This window comes from Perna viridis, chromosome 7 (genome assembly GCF_037379345.1).
Source record: "Perna viridis isolate PV_CMFRI_1.1 ecotype Kerala chromosome 7, ASM3737934v1, whole genome shotgun sequence".
Lineage (NCBI taxonomy): Eukaryota > Metazoa > Mollusca > Bivalvia > Mytilida > Mytilidae > Perna > Perna viridis.
The window spans coordinates 2,168,968-2,195,269 of record NC_142451.1 but is presented as its reverse complement, the minus strand read 5'-3'; the positions used below and the strand labels follow the sequence as shown (position 1 = coordinate 2,195,269).

Here is a 26,302-nt window from a genome sequence, read left to right as displayed (position 1 = left end):
GCTTGTCCCAATTGCTCAGGGTTTGACCGCTGCGGCCGTATTATGCTTCGCTCGGCGAAGTTCTTTATTTATCATCTAAAAGGTATGTCCATTAAATAATACTCCATTAAAGAAATACTTGGATTTACTAACTAGTATATAACGCCACGCCAAATCTAGACTTGGGTATATTTTCGTACAACTCATACGTTATGCCGTAGCTTGCCGACACTATACACGGACTTTTTGTATCGCGCAGGACAAGTAGGCTTCTGGAAAATGGTTATGTTGCTACAAGATTAAAGTGCATGAACTACAAATGTTTTATGGTGGTCATCATTAGTTGGTGGATCGTTATGGTTATCATCCGTCTGCACCATTAGAACCGATTTGTTTATCGTGTCATAGTTTTACTTTCCTCTTTCGTTTACCCGGACGGGACATTTTATGAGCAAATCATTTACAAAATGTCCCTTTTGGATTACTGTTCAAATCCTGATTCCATTGGCACCATCGAGAGAATAACTATTTGTTGGATTGCATGTTAAGACTATATATATATAGTGTGTGGCGTACTTAAGGACAGAACAGTAGAACAATATCGATCATGCACACAAAATGGGATTAGGTTGAGGGGCCGTAACTTATGAATATAAACAGGAAAACATGCCAATATCTTGAAATTGAAGTAACTCTAAATATATTTATGGTCCCAATTCCCATGTTATTACAGGAAATCTGAATGTCGTTTAAGACCGAGAGTTGAAAACATTTCTTAAAAAAGACCTAAGTATCGTCCTCCAGCCTCTATCAGTTGGAATAAATGTGGTAACATCATCCTGTACTCCCTCCATTCGTATTGTATAAATGAAAAAAAAACGTGAGAAAGTAGATGTTGAGTTGTAAGAAAGCCTTAGATTGTTATGAAAATAGTTGACATCCGAAAAAAATAAATAAACATGAAACCGGAATTACTGAATAAAACACAAATTGAATGATTTTTCAACTTCTTACAAGTACACTTCCACATAATATCATAAAACAAAAATTCACATATCAAATGGTAATTTAATAAATCGGGATGTGAATATATTTGTTCGAATTCTTTTAGATTATTTTAGTAACGAAAAACTTTAAAAAAAAAAAAACCATGTTAACTGTATTCTTTCGATATCCGTAACAGAACTCGAATATCTGTTAGACAACATCTTCGTACACTTTGGCGAACCGTTTATCGTCAAGTTGTTGGAATTCCCATGAGGACCAATAGTGCACGACTTATTGCGGACTTCTTTCCGTACTGTTACAAATTACAATTAATGGCTAGAATAAAGAAAGATCCTTCCAAACAAAATTTTGTAGAAAAATTTAATAACACCTTAATTCAGGTATTTGGACGATATTTTGGCTCTAATCAACAATAACTCAGCACTTATACTAAAGATATATATCCTGTAGAACTGTCTTTGAATAAAACAAGTATTGATAATAAAGAATGTTCGCAAAAAATTGCAACAAAATTAGTTGAAAATGCACTTTCGGCAGTTTTGTTCAAAATTGTTGAGTCGGGGAATTCCCATAGAAGTACACCTGTAACCATCACAGTGTATGGTTTTTGTGTAGTGTGGTTTAAAAAAAACAATGCGCTTTTCAGTGAAAATGTACCTTTTTCGATAAAGATGTAAAACACTGAAAGACTAAACGTTATGTAGCCTATCACGACCTAGATAATCATATCGTCACCGTGGCCTAACTAGCCGGATTAACAGTCGTACATGACCAAGGTCTAAATCCGAAGGTTTTCAGTTCGAGTTAGAACCTGGAATATTTTTTATGTCTTGAATTTTTGGTAAAAATGTTATTCTTAAAATGCCATTTCTTGCTTTCGATAATCAATTAGTCAAATTTTATCACAGGAAATTTCATAAGTTGTTACACTTATTTTCCAGGTGTTTCCCAATCAACCAAATATAACGTTTCAATGAACAAAATACCGGGAATTTTGGCCTTGGCGTTTTCCTTTTGCGCCAGTTGACTTTTTTTATTGTCGTAGTTAAATTGCGCCAATAAATTAATGAAGATAAAAGGTAAAACTATATACACTGTTCCTTAAGCACTTCGTTCTGATTATATCACAATCACTTTTAACATCAATTCTTCACTTCATCAATGACTGAAAGAAGTTAGTTCGGTAAGGGCAAAATTTGGCCCCAAATACAAAGTCTAAATGAAGCAAATTTACATTGTTTCTCCAGCTCTTTAATGTGCTTTATAGTTAGTTTGATTAGTTAAAGGTAATAATTTGAACATAAACAGTCATATATGCTTTTCAAACTTGGCCGAGATTGGTAAAATCTGTTAAAAAGGCTGGAAAACAAAATTTTGTGCGGTTTTTCACTCTTAACAATGGCCACATGCGTGTTGACTCTCGTGCTTCATATATTTTGTAAAAATCATTAATTGTCAGTTAAAACTTGTTTAAAAATATCTTGAGTCAACAGATGTGTGGCCACTTCCGTTCTTTTATATTTCTTATTTTTAATTTATTCATTTCTAACTAATTTTCTTTATTTTATGATAGTTATAAAAATCGACATTAATGACACTTTCAGGGGCCATAACTCCAAAGAGGGTCAACTTTGCATAAATAATAGATCAGTCAATACTAAATAGAATAGCATAAATATTTTTTTGTGGAAGACTTACAGAAGGCGGCCAGATTTGTTGAGGAGACTGGCATTCAAGTGTAATGGCTAACGACAAGAAGACAACAGTCATTTTGAGCACAATACACTCTACTATGCTTATTTTCATTAAATGATCTTAAATGGATAGATCTTAGAAAATTTTCGAAAGTTGTCTATGTGAAAAAAAAAACAACAAAAACTGTATCAGGGACCGTAACTCTTACATCAGTCGATGAATAGTTTTGAAAATTTCGATTTTTCTATTTTTAGTAACAGCGGCAATGTTTTTTCACAAATAAAAAATTTCAACAGTCATTTTGTTTGGGATACCCTAAGGAACAAATATGCCAACTAACTTTCATTGAATTCTGTGAAATGTGTTTTAGGAAGAAGATTTCCAAAGTTGCACATGCGAAAAGTTATTTATTTGTATTATAGTTTTCACAAAAATTGGCTGAAACTGCAAAAAAAAAATAATGAAATAAAAACAATCATTTTTCGCCTTTCAAGACCAATAACTCTAACAAGTTTAACCCGATACAAAATTATGTACAGCTCTTCAAGCTGAAGGAGGGTCACATTTATTTTCCAATATCGCTCATAGTCTTTGAGATGTATGTAGAAATATGTGACTTGACCCCTGAGGTGTAAAAATAGCAATGGTCTATATAATCGGTATAATTTTAAAAGTAGATACCCTAAGGATGCTGGTGACCAAGTTCGGTAATAATCCACATAGTGGTTTCTGATGAAAAGATTTTTAAAGAAAAGTTGACGACGGACGAGATGTCAAGTGATGACAAAAGCTCACATGGTCTTTTAGGCCATGTGAGTTAACAGGGGGTGGGTTCTAGGCAATCACTTGCTCATTTTTTGCCCAAATTTTGCAACAAAAGTAGGGAGGGGTTCAAAAATCCTAATTCTTTCACTGGTATTTTATATTGCTATAGCGAACCCTGCTATTTGTTGAAATGAATGCAATGCTAGACAATCACTCTTGTTGCACACCATTTGCAAAGTTGGGAAAATATACCAGTAGACGGTAGAAATGGGGATGTCCATTTGTCCATCTTTCTGTTACACTGGGGGACCCATTTCTTATCTGTTACTTCTCTTATACCACTGAATTGAATTTAATGAAACTTTCACAGAATCTTTATTACATGTTCCCATTGTGCACCTCCTATTGTGGAATTTGATCGAAATTATTTTGGGTGTTTCACAATAGCAAAATATGCATTTTGTTATTTGTTAATATGGGGGAATGCGGGTATCAAGTTTGTGAGCATTGCTCAGTTTTTTTTCTAGTTTTATTTAGTTCTGAAACTGTGAGGTTGTAGTCTGATGGACATTTTACCCAATGAAATTTCATGAAAAAAAAAAACCACAACAAATCACAATACTTTCGTGTCAATACAGAATGATCTTTCAAAAATGACCTCAGGCATAAAATTGAACTTCATTCTTTTTCCTTCCATTCACTGAATCAATCAAAATGTACAACAACATTTCAAAATAAAATAATTTTTTAATTTTCTCATTATCATCAACACAACAATATTGAAATAAATTCTTCTATGTATGATATATGACACAAATAAGACAAACAATAACATTACAATTAAAACTAAACAAAAAAGGAAACAATAAGCACAGTAACACACACAAACAACACAAATTCATCCCTATAATAGAACTGTCCCACTGAGGGGCTCACTCCACTGATTTCTTATATAATTCATCCCTATAATAGGCCTTATCCACTGGCCCAAGAGGGGCTCACTCCAGTGATTTCTTATCAACCTCAATTTTCAAGCATGTCCCCTTCCCTGGATTCATTTATGGCTTTTACATACCACTCAAGGGAAACATGTATAAAGCAAAGTCTTTTATCAAACTACATGTAATTGATATTTTTCAGGATTTTCACAGCAAAAAACCTTTACTAGAATGGCTTTACCATATCAACAACTGAAAATGTGTTACCGGTAATCATGGTGCCCCTTTCAAAACATGACATTCTCCTGAGGTAATTCATACCAAAAATAAATAGCTGTTCTAAAGAACTATATGATGTCCCCTTTTTTCAGTGGTTAAATTCTTGTATTAATATGATGAAAACCATTGGCATTATGCCAAAACATTTATAAAAACACATCCTAGTATGTTTTGAATTATCAAACCACAAGTGGGCAGAAGAACAGCAAACAGGGGTACACCTAAATACTTTGTCAAAAGACAGACAGACAGGGATATTAAAATAAGAACTCAGCTGAAATGTTCTTGCAATGTACAAAGAGAACTCTAACTACATGTAGAATTGTAGTACATGTAACCTTCATTTTAACTGAGAGATTTAAAGGTTCTGCTTTTATAAAATGAGTACCTTTGAACAAGATAAACAATAAAACTATCTCATACAATGGTTTACTTATCAACAAATTACTCTGTGTGTCTTAAATAACAGAGGTAATATTAAAAAACAGATCAACAAACTAAATATAATTTTAAACATAAGACAAAACAATTCAAGAATGCTTATGAAAGATTGCTACATGTATGTTTCTACAAGCAATATTGATTTGAGTAATTGAAATAGCCAATAGGACATCAGCCAGTGAGACATTGTTATAAATGTACACTGTACTTGTACAAACAACAGTTTATGATTGTAATAATTTGTGGAGTTTTAGGCATCCTAAGTAATCTTCTCAAATTGTGCAGATAAGTGAGTTTTGTTGAAATGGAATTCACAAAGATTTTGAAACTACATGTAGCACACATATTATTGAAATATTCATGAATCATTGAATTCCAATGTACTACAAAGTACAATAATCAAATACAAAACCACAGTTTAAATTGTACCTATTTGTAACCATCATAACCATGGTATCTACAACAACAATTACATGAAGTGGGTATGTTAAAATAGTGTGTTGAAATGTTTTCTCTGATAAAAACGGGGAGAAAAAAGTTCTTATGTGAAAAACAACGACAAAATACAAATTAAAAATTGTGAGGGCAATCACACATTGTATATCAAGGTTCATTATTACCTTTTGACAAATAAGGGCTTAATTACATTTTATTTCTCTGACTGAGGACATAAAAAACTGAAAGCACAGCTGGACTTTAAATGTAAATAATTGTCAGAAATTTAATTGCAATTTCTGGTTTTAGAATGTGAAAATCTAGTGTAATTTATCTACTTTGTATTCAGTGATTTTGTTACATGTACATGAACCTTGAATTTATCTCTGATTACAGGGTGCTTCCCCAAGCAAAACTATTTCAAAATCATGCAACATATTTCCAAAAAACCACAGTTTGTCCCAGATTTTTTGGTTCCCATTTGGTTCATTATTCCCCAAAATCCGAAATGAGGGGGCATTTTTGAAAAAGAATAACAAAATCGCTGGTATCAACCAATTAATCAGAATCAAATATTAGATTTGTGTAAAAATATAAAACAAACAATTGTTTTTTTTACTGGTCCTATTGGTTACGAACAGATTTGTTAAATCTCAAGGTGTGGAAATTTGAACAGCAATTGTAAAACTTGTTAACTTTTTTTTCTAAATCATACATGATATTAAAATCTAAAATGATACATGTAGATTTGTACAAAAGAAAAGCATATAACAAATGAGCATACATATACAATAAATAAAATTAGAAGAATCAGCTCTACCATGTATTTAGACCATAAGAGAATATAGATGATATCTAAATGTAAATTGTTTTCATGTACAAATAAAATACATACTAATATACAATGTACATGTATTAAAAACTGAAATTACAACATGTACAACTGTATCTGTACAATTACAATGAAAATTAATGAGATTAAAAAGGTGCTGTTTACTGACATTCAGAATTTCAGAGTAAAATCCATTTAAAAAAGGATCCATAAATTACTTATTTTTTGTATACATGTATTTATTCCTTATGACTTAAATGAATGGTAAGTATGGATACAATAAAATGTTTCTACATGTACATGTAAATCTATACTTTAACAATGTTAAAATATGAAATTTTAAAACTTAATTATATTGTTGCCTTAACAGATGAAAGTAAACATTGCACATGTTATCCAGTAGTTGTTATTGATCACAGTCATAAGTCGTTGAGGAAAACATACAGAAGTTGCCTTATGAATCTGAATGAATATCTTCTACAGAAGCAAAACTGCTACTATCTCTAGAGGAAAACACAGAATTAGCACTGCTGGAAGGTACAACATTATCATGAATTTGTCTTCTAATTTTCTGTAATTCTTCAGCTTTTGTACTTGCATAATGATGATACATCATTTTTACACCAGTCACAACTGAAAGTCGTAAACGAAGGTTGTATCTGAAAGAGTTCTTTTTAAATCTCACAGCTCTCTTGTAGCGTACCTCTAAGTCTCTTATTTTCTGATCAAGAAGAGCTATCTGTTGGCATGCCCTTTCAAACTTAATTCTAGCATCACTTTCTTTTTCTAGCAAATGACTATGGTCCATTGAAGTCCCTCTGTCTACAGTTCCGGCCATTTGTCTTAACTTCCTTCACTTAAACACAGATTCTGATCAAAAGCAGCACATTTATAATATGCTTTCACAGTAATGTACATGTAATAAAGCAATAAAAAATCAGTCACAGATGTGTGTGTATCCGATTAGGCCATTTTTAGTTCAGTTTTTACACTATCCGTCACGAAATCTGAAGTTCAACCAAAGAGAATACCTATTTGATAAACTGTAACAAGTTTACACAGTTCCACAACATGTTGAACACCAAAAAAACGTTAATTTGCAAACATTCTGTGATCTTTAGAAACAGGAAGTGATTGCCTGTTCTACTTCTCGGAATTTATCCATACACGGAACGCCTTGGACTTTTTTCCACGATGAAGTAAAGCGAGCTTTATTGTATGATACTTATGTTTTGCCACACTAATGAAACGTGGTCATAAAGTAAGACGTAGCCTTGATTAAAAGTCGAGAAATCAAAACGGTCTCACCTCGGGGAGATATCATCTCTTTAAGTAGCAATCTTTGTAAGACTAAGAATCAGGCAAATTCTGTAGTATGTGATTACCCTCCCCAAAAAGCTACACATTTTTATTTTTGTTTTTATGTTGTTTTTGTGTGTCTATATAACGAAATGTACAACCGTTCATTCAATCTGCCTGTCCTTAGGAGATAATTCACATTGGAAAGTGTGTTTCAGTGCCAATTACAGAGTTATCTCCCTTAACTTTGAATGTATAGTACATTCTTTATGATTTATATCTGATCAGGGGTTATAAAAACCACATGTGAATTTCTGTTTACGAAAACATTTTAAACAAAATATCAAAAATAAAAATATGGAGGCTTTCCAACACTTAATCACATTTCACATGATTCTTAGCTGGTGTAGTATACTATACTTAAAAAAAACTTCATTTTAAATTCTGTAGATAACATCTTAACATATGTTATCAGTGGTAGATCCAGAGGGATGTACGGGAGCTGGTCCCTCCTTTTTATTGAAAAAATTGTCATTTTCATCTGTAAAATTGACAAAAAATGGCAAATAGCATCCTAGCACCCCTTTTTTCTGAGGACCCTTGGCTGGCACCTTTTAAAGTGTCTGGATCTGGCCCTGTTTATTGCAGTCAATCTAACAAACTATGCCCATAACCCTTAATTAATTGCAATAGAAATTTATTATAAATCTAACCAATAGCTTGTTTGTTTGTTGGGGTTTTACGTCCGAGCAGCAATATTTCAGCTATATTCAGACGATGAACATGAAATTGATGATAAAATGAAAATGAAATGAAAAAGGGATGGGACACAAGGACAATGGGGTCGAAAAATTTTGATTGCCACTGGAAATAGGGAGAGGTGGGTAGGGTCGGTCAATTTAGCCTCCTGCGGCGAAGCCCTATGGTTTCTACTCCGGGAGAATACCACCGTAGGGTTCTTTAACGTGTGAGGAACGTGGCATCTTTCCCAACATGATGCGCCACTATGGTTTGCAGTCAGGTTTTCTGTATTATAGCCCGACAACCCCAGCATGTAACACACCAGGAGTACCCCATTCCACCACCTGGGGCACACAACCCAGTTGCTCTGTGGGCAGAGCACCCTAGCCCCTGGCTAAGGTTCTGAGCACTATTTAGTCGCCTTTTACGACAAGCTTAGTGCTGCTGCAGGCTTATTCTTTTGACACCCGGACCTGCACGGGTCCTAACCAATAGCATTATGAATAGCACGCAAAAAATTCTAGTAAAATCTAAATTGCTGAAATCTCTGAATAAGCACTGGGAGTTGATATTACTGTACAAATGGCTACAAAATCATAATTATGACTTATCTGAAAAATGAAGCACAGAGATAGTAGACATTTTAGCATTAATTAGAGGATCATCTTCAACTCATAAAAATGTTTCAAATTATGTATCAAAGGACAATATGTTGATTAGTGACTAAATAATATGCCAAGTGTTCATTTTTTTGTGATAATGAAGTTCAAGAATTCCAATTTTGATGAAAAATGATGAAGTAAAAATTCTATTCTTTTTGTTAAAAGATTCTTTGAACACAGTTAAAACTGTTGATAAAAAGTTAGCGAAAATCTGACCTCCAAAGATATTTTTATATAGTTTATTTTTTCTGAGTTTTCTCCTCTTTTTAATATAAATGTCCATATTTCTGGCACTTCAATCATTCAAAAAAAAACACTGGTTTTGTTTATATCTGTATCACTATTAATCATTAGTTTTAACTTTGTTGAAAGAATTTTTTTAACAAAAAAGAATAGAATATTTACTTCATCATTTTTTACAATTCATAAAAAGGCTTAAAATTATTTATTAAAGAACAATGTAGATTTAGTGACTAAATAATATGCCAAGTGCTCATTTTTTGAGGTAATGAAGTTCAAGAATTCCAATTTTGATGAAAAATAATGAAGTAAATATTCTACTCATTTTGTTAAAAGATTTTTTTAACACGGTTAAAACTGTTGATAAAAAGTTAGCAAAAGGCTGACCTCCAAAAATATTTTTATATAGTTTAGGAGGGAGTAATCAAGGGAACCAAGGTTATAGCGGTAATCAAAAGAATGTAATCCAGGGACAAAGACCAGACATTGAAAAGAGACATACACAACAAAGAACACAAATTAACTAAAATCATACATACAAAGTAACAAAAGTAAATGAGCAACTTGGACTCCACCAAAAACTGGGAGCATGGACCAGGTGCACCGGTAGGGTAAGCGTCCTCTGCTTTTCTAGAAACACCCGCCGAGTTGCTCATAAAAAGTCAAGTCCGGGGTAGACAAACGAGGGAAGGAAAACTATGACCCGTTGAATTTAGGTCTCACTAACTACTTCTGGGTCAAATGGCCACACCCCTATGCAGTACTAAAACACACTGAACCTAGAAATATGCATTGTAAGTGCATTAATTGTTTGTATTCTGATCAAAGGTAGTCAAAATAAAGCTGATAATGTGTACCTTAAAATCATATTTGTAATTTACTACAAAAGTGTATGAATATTGTTTACATGTGTAATTTGCCTCCATGCTGTCAGTTAGCAGAAAAGGTAAAAATGTGGATTTTCAGTACATGTATTATTTATTCAAGTAAATTTTGTGAAGAATTTCTATGATCATCGTACCATTAGCATAATGATTTTGAGAGCCTTATTTTCCATGCTTCGCAATGGTATGCAACTTTAAGATGTTATTTGTCATGGGAATTCACAGTCAATCTTTGAAAATTACTTGTTTAACATGTAAAGTAATGGAAACGTTTGAAGTGAATAGTGAGACCTTATTTTTTTCTGAGTTGTCTCCTCTTTTCAATATAAATGTCCATATTTCTAGCACTTCAATCATTTAAAAAAGACTGGTATTGTTTATATCTGTATCACTATTAATCATTAGTTTTAACTTTGTTGAAACAATTTTTTGTCTGCCTCATATCTTGACCTACACTTAGAAATCAATGGTAAAGGAAAACTATTGACCAAACTTTATGACAAACGTGATGACTTTTCATTCAGAATTGTCAACTTTCCTTTCATCTGTGGCAACATCCCTTCGGCTCCTGCATATGGAGTGTTCATATCACAACTCATACGCTATGCCAGAGCTTGCCGAAACTATGCAGACTTTCTGTAACTGATTTATTCAACGGGTCATAGTTTTCTTTTCCTTGTTTGTCTACCCTGGACTTGACTTTTTATGAGCAACTCGGCGGGTGTTTCTAGAAAAAAACAGAGGACGCTTACCCTACCGGTGCACCTGGTCCATGCTCCCAGTTTTTAGTGGAGTCCGAGTTGCTCATTTACTTTTGTTACTTTGTATGTATGATTTTAGTTACTTTATGTTCTTTGTTGTGTATGTCTGTTTTCCATGTCTAGTCTTTGTCCCTGGATTACATTCTTTTGATTACCGCTATAACCTTGGTTCCCTTGATTACTCTTTAACAAACAAAAAAAATAGAAATATTTATTTCATTATTTTATAATTTCTTTCAGTGTGTTTATACTCATTGAAGACCTTTTGGTGATCTCTGTAAGTATAAATTTGCTATTTTTATAAAGGTTTTATGATGGTGCATTTGTTGGGTAATACCATATCTGTTCCTTTTTGTATACAAATTTTGAAATAATTTGAGTTTTGTTTTTTTAGTAGACTTTTTTACTGCATCAGTTTGGGGCATAACCCTTACCACTAAATGAAGAGTATTGAATTTTGGGACAGCTCTTATTTATTCATTGTTAATTGGGAATATATTTATTTATGCCACCATTGTAGAGTTGTAACTGAAGTTTAAGAAGACAAAGTATAATCATCGTCTATAGGAAATTTTGGATCGCTCAGCCATTCCAGCATCGATTTTAAATTAACTTTTTACTTCGTCATTTTCCACCCGGCCATTTCGAAGTGACTGCTTCAAATGAGAGTTCATTCTACTAAATGATAACTCTACATGTATTCTCTACATTCCCCCAAGTGGCTTGCTTAAACTGAAGTCCTTAAGCCACATGACTTGAGTTCAGTCATACATTCGTTTATTGAGAAATGTGTGGGTGCACTTTAATAATCTTCTTGGGCACAATAACAGCACCCTTAGGTTATGGATGGCTAAGGCACCAATCATTTTTTTACCAAAAAGGAGGGATTTTTAATATTTTGAGGAAAAAAAATTATTCCAAATTTTAGCCAATTTTTGTGATTTTTTTATTCTTCAGTATCAAAATACTCATCCATGCCTGGAACTTCCTTACTATTTCTCAACTCTACACCAAAATGTAGTCCAAATGTAATTCTTTTTATATCATTCAATACCTCTTTTATAACCAGTAAATATGTTTGTGACTACTGTTGGGCTAATAATATTCTATTATTTCTGCAAAATAAAATTCAGGTCTAGTATTCAAATTCAACTGAAGATTTGAGGCCTTGAAAGATATTTTGTACATACCAGTACCTGCCAACTTTTTAAAATATTACATGTAGTAAAATTCATTTGGGGAATTTAAGATACATTAAACATGCTAAGCATTAATTATTAATATTTTATTACAATCTAATTGAGGGAGGTTTTTTTTTAACGTTCTTGACCATCCTGCCGGGTCTCGTACGAACAGAAGTAACAATCTAATTTTAATTAGATTGTAATTTATAATTGATAAATAGGAAATGAAGATTAGTGATTTTAAGTAAATAAAATAGGCAGGAAAATTCAAATTGATGAAAAGTGTCTTGTTTTGGAAAATCTTATGTTCATCATGGAAATTATTTTCTTTAGGGGAAATTTTTTTTTTCTAGTATAATTATAGTGTAGGATAAATAATCAGTTAAAATAGTTTTTGAATATAAATGCAAATTAACTTTTGTACAGATTAAAAAATTTGTGAAAAATATAAAACGGAACAAAATTTGTAAATATGTTTGAAGTTGGTTACTGGGGTAAAGTTTTTCAGCATGATGGGATGGACCTATGATGAAATTTTTCAGAAAGATCTGTTGACGAATGAATGAGTTATGGGTTCTGAAGTGGAACTTTTTCCCAAATTTTAAATTTTCAACTTTGAAAATCTTCTCTGAAACTACTGGATGAATTGAAACAAAACTTTGCATGAATGTTATGTAGAACTTGTTTAACAATCTGTGCGTGGGGATTTCTGATCTTGCAAAAAAATATGGCATTGTTACTGAAAATAGACCATATGGGTCAAATTTCAGAATTATGCCAATAACTCAAAAAACAGTTTGGTTTAGCTATAATCTGGTAAGGGTGAAAATGTCGTAATTTTCAGAAAGATCCGCTGATGAATGAATGAGTTATGGGTCCTGAAATGGATTTTTTCCCCAAAAATACATTTCAAACTTTGAAAATTTTCTCCTCTGAAACTACTGGATGGATGGATTAAAGCAAAACTTTGCATAAATATTATTTTAGAATATTTTTAACCATCTGTGAGTATGGATTTTTGATCATGTGAAAAACATGGCCACCCTTTCTAAAAATAGACCATAGGGGTCAAAATTCAAGAATTATGCGAATAACTCAAAAACAGTTATCTAAAATCTGGTAAGGGTGAAATTGTTCAGCATCATGGTATGGACCTATGCCGTAATTTTCAGAAAGATCTGTTGATGAATGAATGAGTTATGGGTCCTGAAATGGATTTTTTTCCCAATAATACATTTCTAACTTTGAAAATCTTCTCTGAAACTACTGGATTGATTGAAGCAAAACTTTGCATGAATATTATTTTAAAATATGTTTAACAATCTGTGAGTATGGATTTTCGATCATTTGAAAAACATGGCCACCTTTTCTAAAAATAGACCATAGGGGTCAAATTCAAGGATTATGCAAATAACTCAAAAACATTTGAGTTATCTAAAATCTGGTAGGGATTAAAATTGTTCAGCTTGATGGGATTACCTTCATGTACATGAATGCAAAATTTTCAGAAAGATCTGTTGACAAATGAATGAGTTATGGGTCTTGGATTTTTAAATAAAAATCTCCCCTTAGACAACTTGTAGGATGGATTGTAACCAGACATTGCATGAATGTTTGTTAGGATTTCCTTAACAATATTTTATCTGTCGAAACATGACCACCACTAATAAAAACTGAGGACGTGTTGAAATAACTTGAAAACCAAAGGGTTTAGCCTAATTTTCTAGGGAGTATATTGATCAGCAAGGTGAGACCAACCTACATGTATGCTGAAATTTTCATAAAGATAAGTTGCTCAATGTTGGAGTTATTGCCGTTGAAAAGAAGAAATGACAATTGGAGATTTATTTTATAATATGAAAACTGGGTTGATATCTATGATGCTCTGTATTGATTAAATGATTCTTATGACAATAGTATGGTAAGGTCAAGAATCCAGCTTTAGAAAGCTACAAAGACTATTTTTGACCAGGAAGCGATTCAGGCTTTCTAGAGCCTCTAGTTTTCTAGTGCTATAGAATTGAATATAACATTTCTTGTTGCAGTTAATTTTCTGTTAAATTTTATTTTGACAGGACTATGTATAAAGTATGAATGTTGTGCCCATACATGTCCCAAGTGTTCAAGGTTTGACCTCTGCTGTAGTATTAAGTTGTGTCCTGCAAAGCATTTAATATACATTTCACTCCTGTCCTAAGAACAGACCTTATTTGAATTGCTTTAAACCTAACAAAGCTATTAGTTATCAATGTTTATAAAGAGGTGAATATGTGAAAGAGACAATAATCCCACCAGGATGAAGATGTCTGCCCAAGGCCACCCATTTGTCATCAATGAATGATGAAACCCTCACACCTGGCTGCAGCTGGCCCCGAACATCATTGTACACAGGTACAGCAAAAGAGTTGCCCATACATACTCAAGTGACATAAAAATAAATTAAAGGTGAAAACGAAACAAGACATAGAAAGACTGTATATTTTTGCAGTTGTATGATCATATGGCGTTGTCTGTGTTGTTGTTTGAGTCATCTTTATTGTATATGTATGTGTTTTTGTCATCCAAAGTCACTTATTTTTTGTGCAAATTTGACTTTTAGATGATCATTGTGTTTAAAAACTTTATCAAAAAGTTCTATAGCACAAAAGAAAGGTTTTGATTGATTTTTTGTTTATATCGTTAAAAAAGGGACAACAATGAGACTAGAAGCAAGCATTTTATAAGATTGACCTATATACTATTAGTATAACAATTTCTATGAAATTGTGCCACAAGGTTCAATATGACCAAAATCATCCTGAAATTGATTCTGAGGGTTATGGCAATAACAATGAAGTTCCAAAATAAACATTTTCTTTGTTTCCTAGCAATATGTTCATTGCAAGTGTACAGGTCATTATTAAACTACAAAGTTGTAAGCTGTTTAAAGTGTGGTCTGTTCTTTGTTGAGATATACAAATGTATTTCATGTGTCAGAAATCAAGCATTTACTGGTATAATATATCTAAATGAAGAGATAACTACATGTTGTATGTAAAGGTCACTGATTATTTGATGTATGCCCATTTATAGACATATCAAGTTCTAATTCTTTTATTGCTAAGAATAAAAAGCATGATGAATTCAGTAGGTGTAGTAAGTTTTTATTATTTATTCCAACCCCAATAATTTGTCCATTATTATTATTATTATTATTATGTATGTGAACTTATTCTGATTTTTTGGCAATTTTAGTGTAAGCTATGGATTATATTTAAAATCATAGTTTTCAGAATAATGAGTTTTCATCAATGTATTAATTAGATAAACAAAAAACAGTCCTTATTCCTTATTTACAGATCCGGCCATGGTCAGAGTCTTGTGCATTTCTCTATTTACAGATAACTTGAATAGGGAGTTATTAATGTGACATTTCAGTATCCGTAGATTAACATTTTGCATTCATAAATGAGTAAAAGATTTGCAATTTTTGTGCTTTATCCTCATCTTTTCTTTGTATGAATATATTCCATCAAAAATCTTCTCTGAGCTAATTTCTATTCATGAAAACTATTGATTTCAGGATTAGTAAATGGTATTGAATTTCTAATATCATTGATCTTTGGTAGCTGAACATTTGTCATATGCAGCTTATTTTTACTTTTAAGAGAAGGGGCTAGCCTCTAGGTTATGTGATTGATTTTTTAATATGTGTTGAATTTCAGTTTTGATTTTTTAAAATGATGTATGCTGTGGAAAACTTTATTATTGTTTTTTTTTTAATTATTTTTTAATGAGTATTTTCTAGTTCCCATTTCACTTTAAAATCAGATATATCCGTATTAAAAAAAAATCAGCTATAGTGACCATAGTGTATTTATATGTATTCAAGGATGATTTTCTATGATATTTTCGCACAGTGAACCAAACCAAATATAAATGAAGTGTCATATTGGTCTTGTTGTTTACAAAACTGTAAACAGATATAAACTGGGTGTTATTTATTATGTAATAATCACTCATTATGATTTAAGTTTTATAAATCTGTTTTATTGAACATGTTAACACCAATATTATACAATATTGATATTTGGTTAAACTGTTAAACAAACAGGCTATTATAATGGTTATTATAATTGTTTGGACAGATTCCTAGAATAGAGACATGAAGATTGTCAGATTGATTTTAGGATTCATTTACAAATGCCATCATTGATTATAAATTTGATGCCTACTTTTATAGGAACCCAAGTCAGTTATAGGATTGCTAAAAACAACTTTGAGTGCTAATATGTTGTGGAATGGTTTTGTCTTGTAGAGTTGGTGTGCTTGATTGGTTAAATGGTATATATTGATCAGATACATGGTAATTTACAGAGATGAATGAATTCTAAAAGAGAACCATATCCATTTAACTGTTGACTGTGATTGGGAGCCGTTGAACAGAAGGTAAATGTTTTTTGATTGATTTTATAAGTTTCAGAGAATATTGTGACTGAAGGTAAATTTCTGTAATATAATATAATCCAATTTTCTTTTTTTTTTTAATTTTATTTTATTTCTTAAAAGTGTTGGTGATTTGTATGTTAAATAATTAGTTTGTACAGTATCAATTATTTTATCATATTAAATTGGAAACCTTGATTCTTGTTTGAATTTATTTCATTAACATTTTTCATATAATTTGCAACAAAATAGAATTGTAATAATACAAATAATAATATTTATAAGTTTAATGTTACTGTGTTAGTACCCTACATTATACTAATAAAGTGGTGTGTTCATTATCATAATAGAAAAGATGGCTTTCAAAGAAGAGGTCAAGAAGATATACCTTGGTAACAATTCACACTTGCTTCAATCATTATATAATTACCAAGCATGCACATGATGGGTCGGTTTTTCCAATAATGCATGGTTAGACCAGCAATAATGGACTATAGGGAAATACATACAACATTTATTGTGCTCTTTTAGTTTATTACTAACATTTGAATTTACAGTGAATTTTTTACATTTTAATTAATGCATGCCAATTTATAGTGGTCCAGTTCAAATTGAATGTGGTTGGCTTTTTAATGTTGAGTTCTATTAAAAGAATCTTGCAGCACCAGTAAGTTTTACTGGAACAAAGAGACTTAAATGAAAGAAAATTGTTATATATGTGGTGGGACTTACAGGGCCAGGCATGAACTGGGTATGTTATACAAGAGAATACTTGCAAAGGGGAATAACTGTAAATATATTTTCATTGTAATAATTTTCAAAGACTGTCAAGTGAGCTTATTTGGAATATGAATTGTGTGGTTTAAGAAGTAATGATTTGTTAAATGCATAAGAAACAATTTTTGCAGTTTTTCAGTGCTTTTAAGACCATTTGAAATTATCAATACACTGCTGTAAAATGAAATATAAAATAAATTTCTTGGTCCAGACAAAAAATGTGGAATTACTTATATGTTTTATTCTTTGTATCATTTTCATGTTATTGGTCAGGATGACAAAAATACTTCATTAGAATAAGACATTGTTGAGTTTTTGATAACAGCAGCCATTGTGTAAATCAGTTGAAGTTATTCATTGGGATGGCTTGAATAAAATAGATATCAATATTCATTCAAACTAGAAAACTTTGATTATCCTACTGGGTTGGCGATTGTTTTTGAGGCACACATTGTTTTTGAGTCACACACTTTTTCTTTTTTTACTCCTGGCTCGAAAAGCAGAAAGTATATAATGATCATGATGTACATCCTTTCATCAGTCTGTTTTTCAGTCTGTTTGTCTGCTCCCAATTCTAATCTAAGCTCCTCTGAAACCACTGTATGGAATTTGATGAAACCTTCACAGTTTATTACATGGTGCCATTGTGCACCTACTGTGTTATTTTCCCATCACTTTTGTGATTTCCTGATGTGAAACATAGACTATGTCATTTGTAAACCAAGGAGACCATATTCTATTCTGCAACCACTCTGAAACCACTGCATCAAATTTGATGAGACTCTTACTGTAAAATTTTTACAATAAGTCCTACTGTTTGGGAATTTTGGTTTTCACTCCATCCATCTGCCTGTCCATTTGTCTGTCTGTTAGTCCAGCAAATCAGTTTTCCAATTTTTCCAACCTTGCTTGCAGATATCCATTTCATATTTGCACCATTGTTTTATCATGACAAGTTACAGAAATTTTGTTATTGTCCATTGAACTTTTACTAAATTATGGCCCTTGGATTTAGAAAATAATTCAAATGCACAGTTTTCCACATTTCATACTTGCGGATATTTATTTGATATTTGGTACAATGCTTCCCTGTGCAGTACAAATTTTGTTCAGATCTATTGAATTGTCTTTAAGATGTTTACCATATTGTTGACATACAGCTATAAAACCATATTATTTGCAGAATTATGGTCCTTGGATTTAGCTTATTCATTATACTGGTTGATGCACTTTTTAGCTCACCTGACCTAAAAGGCCACTTGAGCTTTTGTGATCACTTGGTGTCAGTCCTTGTTGTTGTGTGTTGTTATCTTTTCTTTAAAAATCTTCTCCTCTGAAACCGCTGAACAGAATTTGATAAAACTTGGTGACAATTATTTTTGGTATGTTTACCTCAAAAATTGTGTCCGTTATGGTCCCTCACCAAAAGACATGGCTGCTGTTTCTAAAAATAGACTATGTTGGTATCACTGTATATTTTTATATACATCTCAAATCCATAACAGATAGAAGAAATCTGAAATATCTTAAGATTTTTGGCTTGAAGAAATCTATTCCTCCTGAAAAAATTCAAGACAATTGATTTACTGATCTTGTGAGCTATTGCCATCACTTGGTGTCTGTCATTGTCATTGTCATGAACAATTTTTCAAACATATTTTCCTATGAATGGATTTAGATTAAACTTAGCGTGATTGTGCCTTAGGTTCTACTGCACAAAGTTTTTTGCTTCAATTTCTTCTCTGAAACCATGTGACAAAAATTAATAAAAGATGGCATAATTGTTTGTTAGAGTATCCTGCATAAACTGATTTTTAAAAATTTGTCTATGGTGAAAAAACATTGCTATTGTTACTATAAATAGAACATAGGAGGTCAAAGCGCTTCTTTTGCATTTTTTTCCTCAACTATAGAAGAATAATGAAGATTAAAGCTACTATTCAGAAAAAAGCAGATTTATTTTTGTAATGAAATGTTGAGCATTTCAATATCTATCTTAGGTGCTAATTTCAGAAAAATCTGTTGACACTTCTTGGAGTTGTGGCCTTTGAAAATGTCATTTTTGAGGTTTTTATCAGTTTTTACCTATTATTAGAAAACTAAAGCAGATTGATGATTAATATAAATTGATCAGTATTTCAAAATCTATCTTAGATGCAAATTTCAGAAAAATCTGTTTACACTTCTTGGGAGTTATTACCCTTGAAAGTGTCATTTTTGAGGTTTTTTCAGTTTTTGCTTAATGCAGATTGATGATTAATGTATATTGATAAAATGTTCAGCATTTCAATAGCTATTTTTGGTGTAAATTTCAGAAAAATCTGTCGTCACTTTTTGGAGTTAAGGCCCCAGCAAGTGTCATTTTGACCTCTTCCCCAGTTTTTGCCTGTTGTTAACAGAACAAAAGCAGTTAATTAATGTAAATGTAAAAAAAAAATATATCAAGTATGTAAAGACCTTTGATTGGTGCAAATTTGGGAAAAATCTGGGGATTGCATTTTTTATGATTTTTTACTTTTGGCCTGTTATTCAGTTAACATAAATAGAATGATGATTGATGTTTGTGGCAAAAATATTCAGTATCATGAAAAATATCATCTGTGCAAATGAGGTTTAACAATTTTTAGTTTTTGCATGTATTCAACTTTTTAAAACTATTGAACAAGGTGAGCAACTCAGGCTTCTGGGAGCCTCTTGTTTCTATGATAAGAAATGTTATGAGTCATGAGTAAACTAGCAACTTCTTAGAAATTGTAAGTTGTTCACCCAAAGGTATTGACTTGTTCTTTTTTTGTGTTTTTTTGGTTATGGTCTGCTTTTAACATTTGCTTAAAACATTACCTTCATTCCATTGTGACTCTTTCCTTGGAACTTTATTCTTATTTATACAATCACAAAAATTTGGGATCCAGTCATGGTATTTATGTTTTAGTTTTAGTTATACTTTGATTTTCAATATTGAATTTTTAACGTATTACGAATTAAGTTTGTGTACCATTCTTTGGCTGGTTGGGGACCATGCAATTGGCTCAGAATGCATGTTGAAAATAATGCATATGTACTTTTTTAGCTCACCTAGCTGTAGGCCATGTGAGCTATTGCCATCACTTGGTGTCCGTCGTCGTCGTCCGTCATCGTTAAAAAAATTTCAAAACTCTACTCCTCTGACACTACTTGACCAATAGGAACCAAATTGAATGTTCCTTGCATAGAACTGATGTTGGGGTTTTTGATCTGTCAAAAAACATGGCTGCCATTACTAAAAATAAAACAAAGGTTTCAGTCAGTAGTTTTTCACATATGTCTCCAAAACTGTTCAGTTTAGCGAAATTATTTTTATAGCTGAAATGACCCTTATTATAAGGCCTTCAAATGCCTTCAGGGATCAAAGTTGTCAGGTGACTCCTTGTAAGAGTTACTGCCTTTGAAAGATAAATTTTTACAGTTTTCAGCCAATATCTTGAAAACTATAATAGATGGAAGGAACTTTCTATCACTGAAATGATCCTTATGATAGTCCTACCAGAGTCCTCTTGAGTCAAAATCGTTGGACAACTCCTTGTTAAATTTATTGCTCTTGAAAGACAAACTTTAACAAGGTGAGCGATTCAGGCTCCTGGGAGCCTCTTGTTCGTCTTTTAATTTTGACCAAATATCTAGTAAAACTTTACACAGTGTTTACATACATATTAAGATGTGCATCTCCTATTACATTTTTATGAAGAAATTTTTAATATGTTTTTCCTACATTTTTAGTATGTAAAACTTAACCATGATGTTGTGGACACAATCTATAACTCAAAAAGCATTGAACTATTATTATTCAAATTTTACACAGTGTTTATATGCATATATTGAAGTTGTGGGACTTCTATTCTGGAATATTGTTTTTAGCATGCTGAATTTAGATTTTTTTGTCAATTTACTCTGTACGTGCTTCAAACTTGACTTAGTAGTTATGAACATTTATACCAAGTAAGATGTACATCTCCTGTTATGAAGTAATAAACATTACATAAAAACATTTGCCTGTTGAGCTTGACATTTTTTTAGCGGTATAACTTTAGATAATTAACTCAAATAGAGTTTGTTTAGAAAGTGTTTACAAATTTATTGATATATTTATGAGCTGACAGATATTTGAGAGTGATGCAGGTCCATACTTTTTTTACTCGGTTTTGTTTGTATTTTACTTTGATGTATGTATATCCATGAATCAGAAGATAAAATTAAATAGTTGAAGAATTCTTAATATTTATTTTTTGGTAGAGTGGTTGTTGTGGTAGAGTGGTTGTTGCTCTTTTTAATTTGACCTTTGAAAGCTATTTTTATTTTTGTTTAAATGTCAGTAAACTTTGAAAAGACACTGTTTCATGTGATTTTTAGCTCACCTGGCCAAAGGCCATGTGAGCTATTGCCATCACTTGGCGTCCGTCGTTGTCGTCATAGACAATTATACAAAACTCTTCTCCTCTGAAACTACTTGACTGATTAGAACCAAACTTGGTATAAATGTTCCTTGGGGTATCCTGCATAGAACTTTTATCTTGTAAATATTTGTAAATGTCCATAAAATCTGGACAATTACGTTGTAATTCAATTAGATTAGTTGTATCACTGACAATTTTATTAGCTTTATTTTGACAGACCCCTAAAATTGGAATTTCCCCTTATTCATAAAAGAAATGAACTTCTGTTGTTTCTGTTTGCCTCTCTGAAATAGTAAAAATTTCCTGGGTTTTGGTCCATCTTCTAGTTGATCTTGATCTGGATAGCTTTCTTTATAATGTCTTCTACTTAATGCGTCTGTGCACATATTGTCTTTTTCCCCTTATGTGTTTGACTTCAAATGTATAATGTTGTAGTGCTAGTGCCCATCATATTAATCTTCCTGATATATGTTTGGTTTTCTAGAGCCAGCACAGAGCTTGGTATGAAGATTTTTGATTCGTCGAAAAACATGACCGCCATTACTAAAAATAGAACATAGGGGTCAGACAGCAGATTTTTTCATATATCTCCAAAACCGTTAGGTTTTGCTAAATTCTGACAGAGTTAAAGTGTTCAGCATGATAAAATCTATCTCTGGTCAAATTTTGGTTTTAATCCGTTAAGACATGTTGGAATTATTGCCCTTTTTCAATGATTTTTGCTATTTTTAATGTTATTTCTTTCAAAAATCTTCTCCTCTGACACTACTGGACCAATTGAAACTAAACTTGAAATAAATGTTCTTTGGGGTATCCTGCATAGTACTGATGTGGGGATTTTTGATGTTACTAAAAATAGAACATAAGTGTCAGACAGCAGATTTTTTCACATATCTCCAAAACTATCAGGTTTAGCTAAATTTTGACATAAGTAAAAGTGTTTAGCATGATGAGATCTATTTCTTGTCAAATTTTGGTTTTAATCCTTTAAGCCATGTTGTAATTATTGCCCTTTTTCAAGGACTTTTGCTATTTTTAATGTTATTTCTTTAAAAAATCTTTTCCTCTGATACTACTTGACCAATTGAAACCAAACTTGGCATGAATGTTCCTTGGGGTATCCTGCATAGAACTGAAATGGGGATTTTTGATTTGTCAAAAACATGGCCACCATTACTAAAAATAGAACATAGTGGTCAGACTGTAGTTTTTCGCATATATCTCCAAAACCGTTAGGTTTAGGCAAATCTTTTAATAGCTGAAAAGATCCTTATTATTAGGATTACAAAAGTCTTCAGGGATAAAAGTTGTCAGATGACTCCTTGTAAGAGTTATTGCCCTTGAAAGGGGAAAAAAGACTTTTTTTAACAGTTTTCAGTCAATATCTTGAAAACTATGATAGATTAAAAGAAACTTTCAATTGTTGAAATGATCCTTATGATAGTCCTACCAAAGTCCTCTTGAGTCAAAATCGTTGGACAACTCCTTGTTAAATTTATTGCCTTTGAAAGACAAAATTCAACCAGATGAGCGATTCAGGCTCCTGGTAGCCTCTTGTTATTTGGGGTTTAAATGCCAGTAAACTTTGAAAAGAACACTGTTCCATGTGATTTTTTGCAGCTGTTTAATAGTCCTACACAATGATTAAATGAATGCTTATCAGATAAAAAGAAGAAAGTTTAAAATGTACTGACCCATTATATGTTTGTAGGAGATCATGGATGCAGACGAGTTCAGAAAAAGGGGTAAGCAGATGATTGATTATGTTGCTGATTATTTAGAGAACATTCGAGACCGTAAACCTTTTCCACAGGTTCGGCCTGGGTATATAAAGGAGCTGTTGCCCAACCAGGCACCAGAGAAACCAGAGTCTTGGGATGCTGTATTTGCCGACATTGAAAGAGTTATCATGCCTGGGGTGAGAATTAATTAACAAATGATACCCTCATAGATTATCATTAGTTGTCTTCTTGAGATTGAATTTCTTGCTTTGGCACAATGAAGTTAAGCAACAAAATCAATCAGAAGTTAAGGTGCCAATGATAATCTGTTTATAAATAGCCCATGATGTTGATATTTACTGTACATAAGTGTCTTCATAGTTTCTAACCATGAATTCTATTTTTACTTATTTGCTTTTAGAATGTAAATTGTCTGTCAAAAAAATAAAGAAAAACTTGCATTACAGTAATGAATATTAGTAGATTACTTGTAACTGCATCTTGACATGGATGTGAAAACTTCCAGATTTCAACAGAAAACAAAATATCATGCCAGATAATGTTGATTATCTGAAACTCAACAAAATGTCAAAAAAAACTTAACTGATGTATTTTGTAGGATATTATTATAATTGAGTTCTAATCACTAGTCTGTGTTTGATGTTGATTACAACCATCATTTACTTGATATAAAACTCTCACAAATTATATCCTTAAATTCACTACTGCAAATGACATTTCCAAAAGTTAATTACATATACATGATATAATTCTGAAATAGGAATTTTATAGAACTGTGGTAATTTCTCTAATAAATAGAAAACTTAAGTGAAGTATACACCTTACAATACCATGCCTCTTTTATTGCAGGGAATTGTCAAAATTGAGATATTACAAATGATTTTCTATTTTAGGTAACACACTGGCATTCCCCACAGTTCCATGCCTACTTTCCTACAGGAAATTCCTATCCAGCTATTGTAGCAGATATTCTGTCAGATGCCATTGGGTGTATTGGCTTCTCTTGGGTTTGTTTTACTATTATAGACCATGGGCCAGCATACCCTCCCTCTCTTTAGAGGAATTTTTGTATACCTATATAAAGTTCATTATTGATGTATTTAAAACACATTTCTGCCTGTTTGCCAAAATATATCTGCAGCGCTAGCACAGGATTGAAGAAATAGTGAAGGCTGTAATGTGAAAAGGACGAATTGGGTAAAAAGTGAGTTTTCCAATTAAGATGACACAGATACAAAGAAATGTTAGAAATGTTAAAAATTTCAATTTTCAAGCTTTCAAATGAATGTATGGTTCATAGTTTTCATATATATATATAAAAATATTCCCCTCCCCCCGAAGTAGTTAAGTAGGACACATTGGTATAATGTAGGGCAGATTTCTACCTAGATAGCTATTTAAGTACCAGTCCACATAAAATTCAGACACCACCAATGGTAAAGTGATTCGTGGCGTAGAAAACCCCTCCAGACAAACATTGCTTTTTAAGTCTACATATGCTATACTTTCACATAATGATAATTATTTCTGTATTCAGATCTGCACTATTGAGAATATCATACATTTAGCTCCAACTCTAACCAACCAAATCAAACCAAATCAAGAATGATAATTCTTGCAAAGTGCCAATTTCATGTACAATCTATATAATTTTTATCTCAAAAGCGCAACCCCCAAATGAAAAACTAGGACTTGTTATGTGATCAGTAACTGTTTCTGAACAAGAAATAAAATTGAATAGGGTGGGTTTTTGACATGCATGAATCACCTCCTGCCTGAGATTTATAAAGACTGATTCTAAAGTTACTCACTAGCCTACATAAATTTGTTTTGAAATTGGAACTGGTCTTTTTCAATCAGCTGTAAAGCTAAAATTTTATTTGAAATGGGAGCATGATGATAAAAAATGGGAAATTTCAATTTGTACTTTTCAATCTTTTTAAGTTTAAGTACTGTTTCTGTAGAAAAAGTGAATCAGTCATGACAATTCTTTTCCTGAATTATGCATAGTGTTAGTTGTAATGAGACAATTTGAATAGATCTCTGTTCATGTATAGAGACGAATATGAGACATGTGAAATTATGTCACTTACTTCTTATTTGAATCATAGGATATTCCAGTAGACTTAAAGGTAAAAGAATTTCTGTAACATGTTAGGACATTTTAATCTCATCTAATTTTAAGCCTTTGAAAAGTTACTATTATAAAGTAGTGAGGCAAGAATTTACAATTACAATAAATCCTTTATAAATGATGAGAGCAACATTTATTTAACATTTTACAGTTCTAGATATAGAATTGATCTGTTAGTTTTCATTGTGTCATGGTTAAATACAATTCAATGTCTGCATATTTTCAGTTAATAATGAAATGATGCCTAACAAACAGCTATATCAAGGTTTGTGTGAATATCAGAAGGCAGAGGAATACTCTGAACTAATAATTCCTCTTTATAGAATGACAGTTTTTTTTTCATAAGCAATATTAAATTTTTCAGTTGATAATGAAATTTTCAAATGTTTGAACTGGTGTTTTATTATTTGGTAACATAGTAACCTAAACAAACTTGCTTCAAGGTGTTGTCTTTGAAATGGATGACTAGATATTCTAATACAGAGTGTGCTTTGAAGAAAAGATGCAAAGATTAGTTTTATGCCATTCAGAAGGCTTGTGGTTGGGCCATGAATAATTTATGAATCAGTACTTAATTTACATGTATTTAGATTAATATAAAATGAATTTTTTTGCTATTACTATCTTGATATTTTGATAGTAATATACAAT

General features: G+C 31.9%; 2 protein-coding genes across 3 annotated transcripts in view; one reads left to right on the top strand and one right to left on the bottom strand.

Moving 5' to 3' along the window:
- Window positions 1–4,174: 4,174 nt before the first annotated feature.
- LOC148610930 (uncharacterized) lies at window positions 4,175–7,556 on the bottom strand. The gene has a single exon (XM_088590858.1). It carries the CDS (start codon window positions 7,208–7,210, stop codon window positions 6,827–6,829), a length of 384 nt encoding a protein of 127 aa, XP_088446984.1. The 5' UTR covers window positions 7,211–7,556; the 3' UTR covers window positions 4,175–6,826.
- Window positions 7,536–26,302, top strand: part of LOC148610929 (aromatic-L-amino-acid decarboxylase-like) — a 29,986-nt gene continuing 11,219 nt past the window's right edge. Inside the window, exons 1-6 of one of the 2 annotated variants that reach the window (XM_088590855.1) lie at window positions 7,536–7,633; window positions 11,200–11,236; window positions 16,441–16,571; window positions 16,919–16,960; window positions 23,487–23,693; window positions 24,411–24,524. In XM_088590855.1, the coding sequence (XP_088446981.1) occupies window positions 23,493–23,693; window positions 24,411–24,524 (315 nt within the window). In that variant the 5' untranslated portion in view covers window positions 7,536–7,633; window positions 11,200–11,236; window positions 16,441–16,571; window positions 16,919–16,960; window positions 23,487–23,492. Of the gene's footprint in view, window positions 7,634–11,199; window positions 11,237–16,434; window positions 16,572–16,918; window positions 16,961–23,486; window positions 23,694–24,410; window positions 24,525–26,302 lie in introns of those variants that run through there. The other variant, XM_088590856.1, reaches the window with a different exon arrangement.

What these genes read in the sequence shown, in the direction of transcription:
- LOC148610930 (XM_088590858.1), bottom strand. Translation starts at nt 7,210, where the DNA reads ATGGCCGGAACTGTAGACAGAGGGACTTCAATGGACCATAGTCATTTG.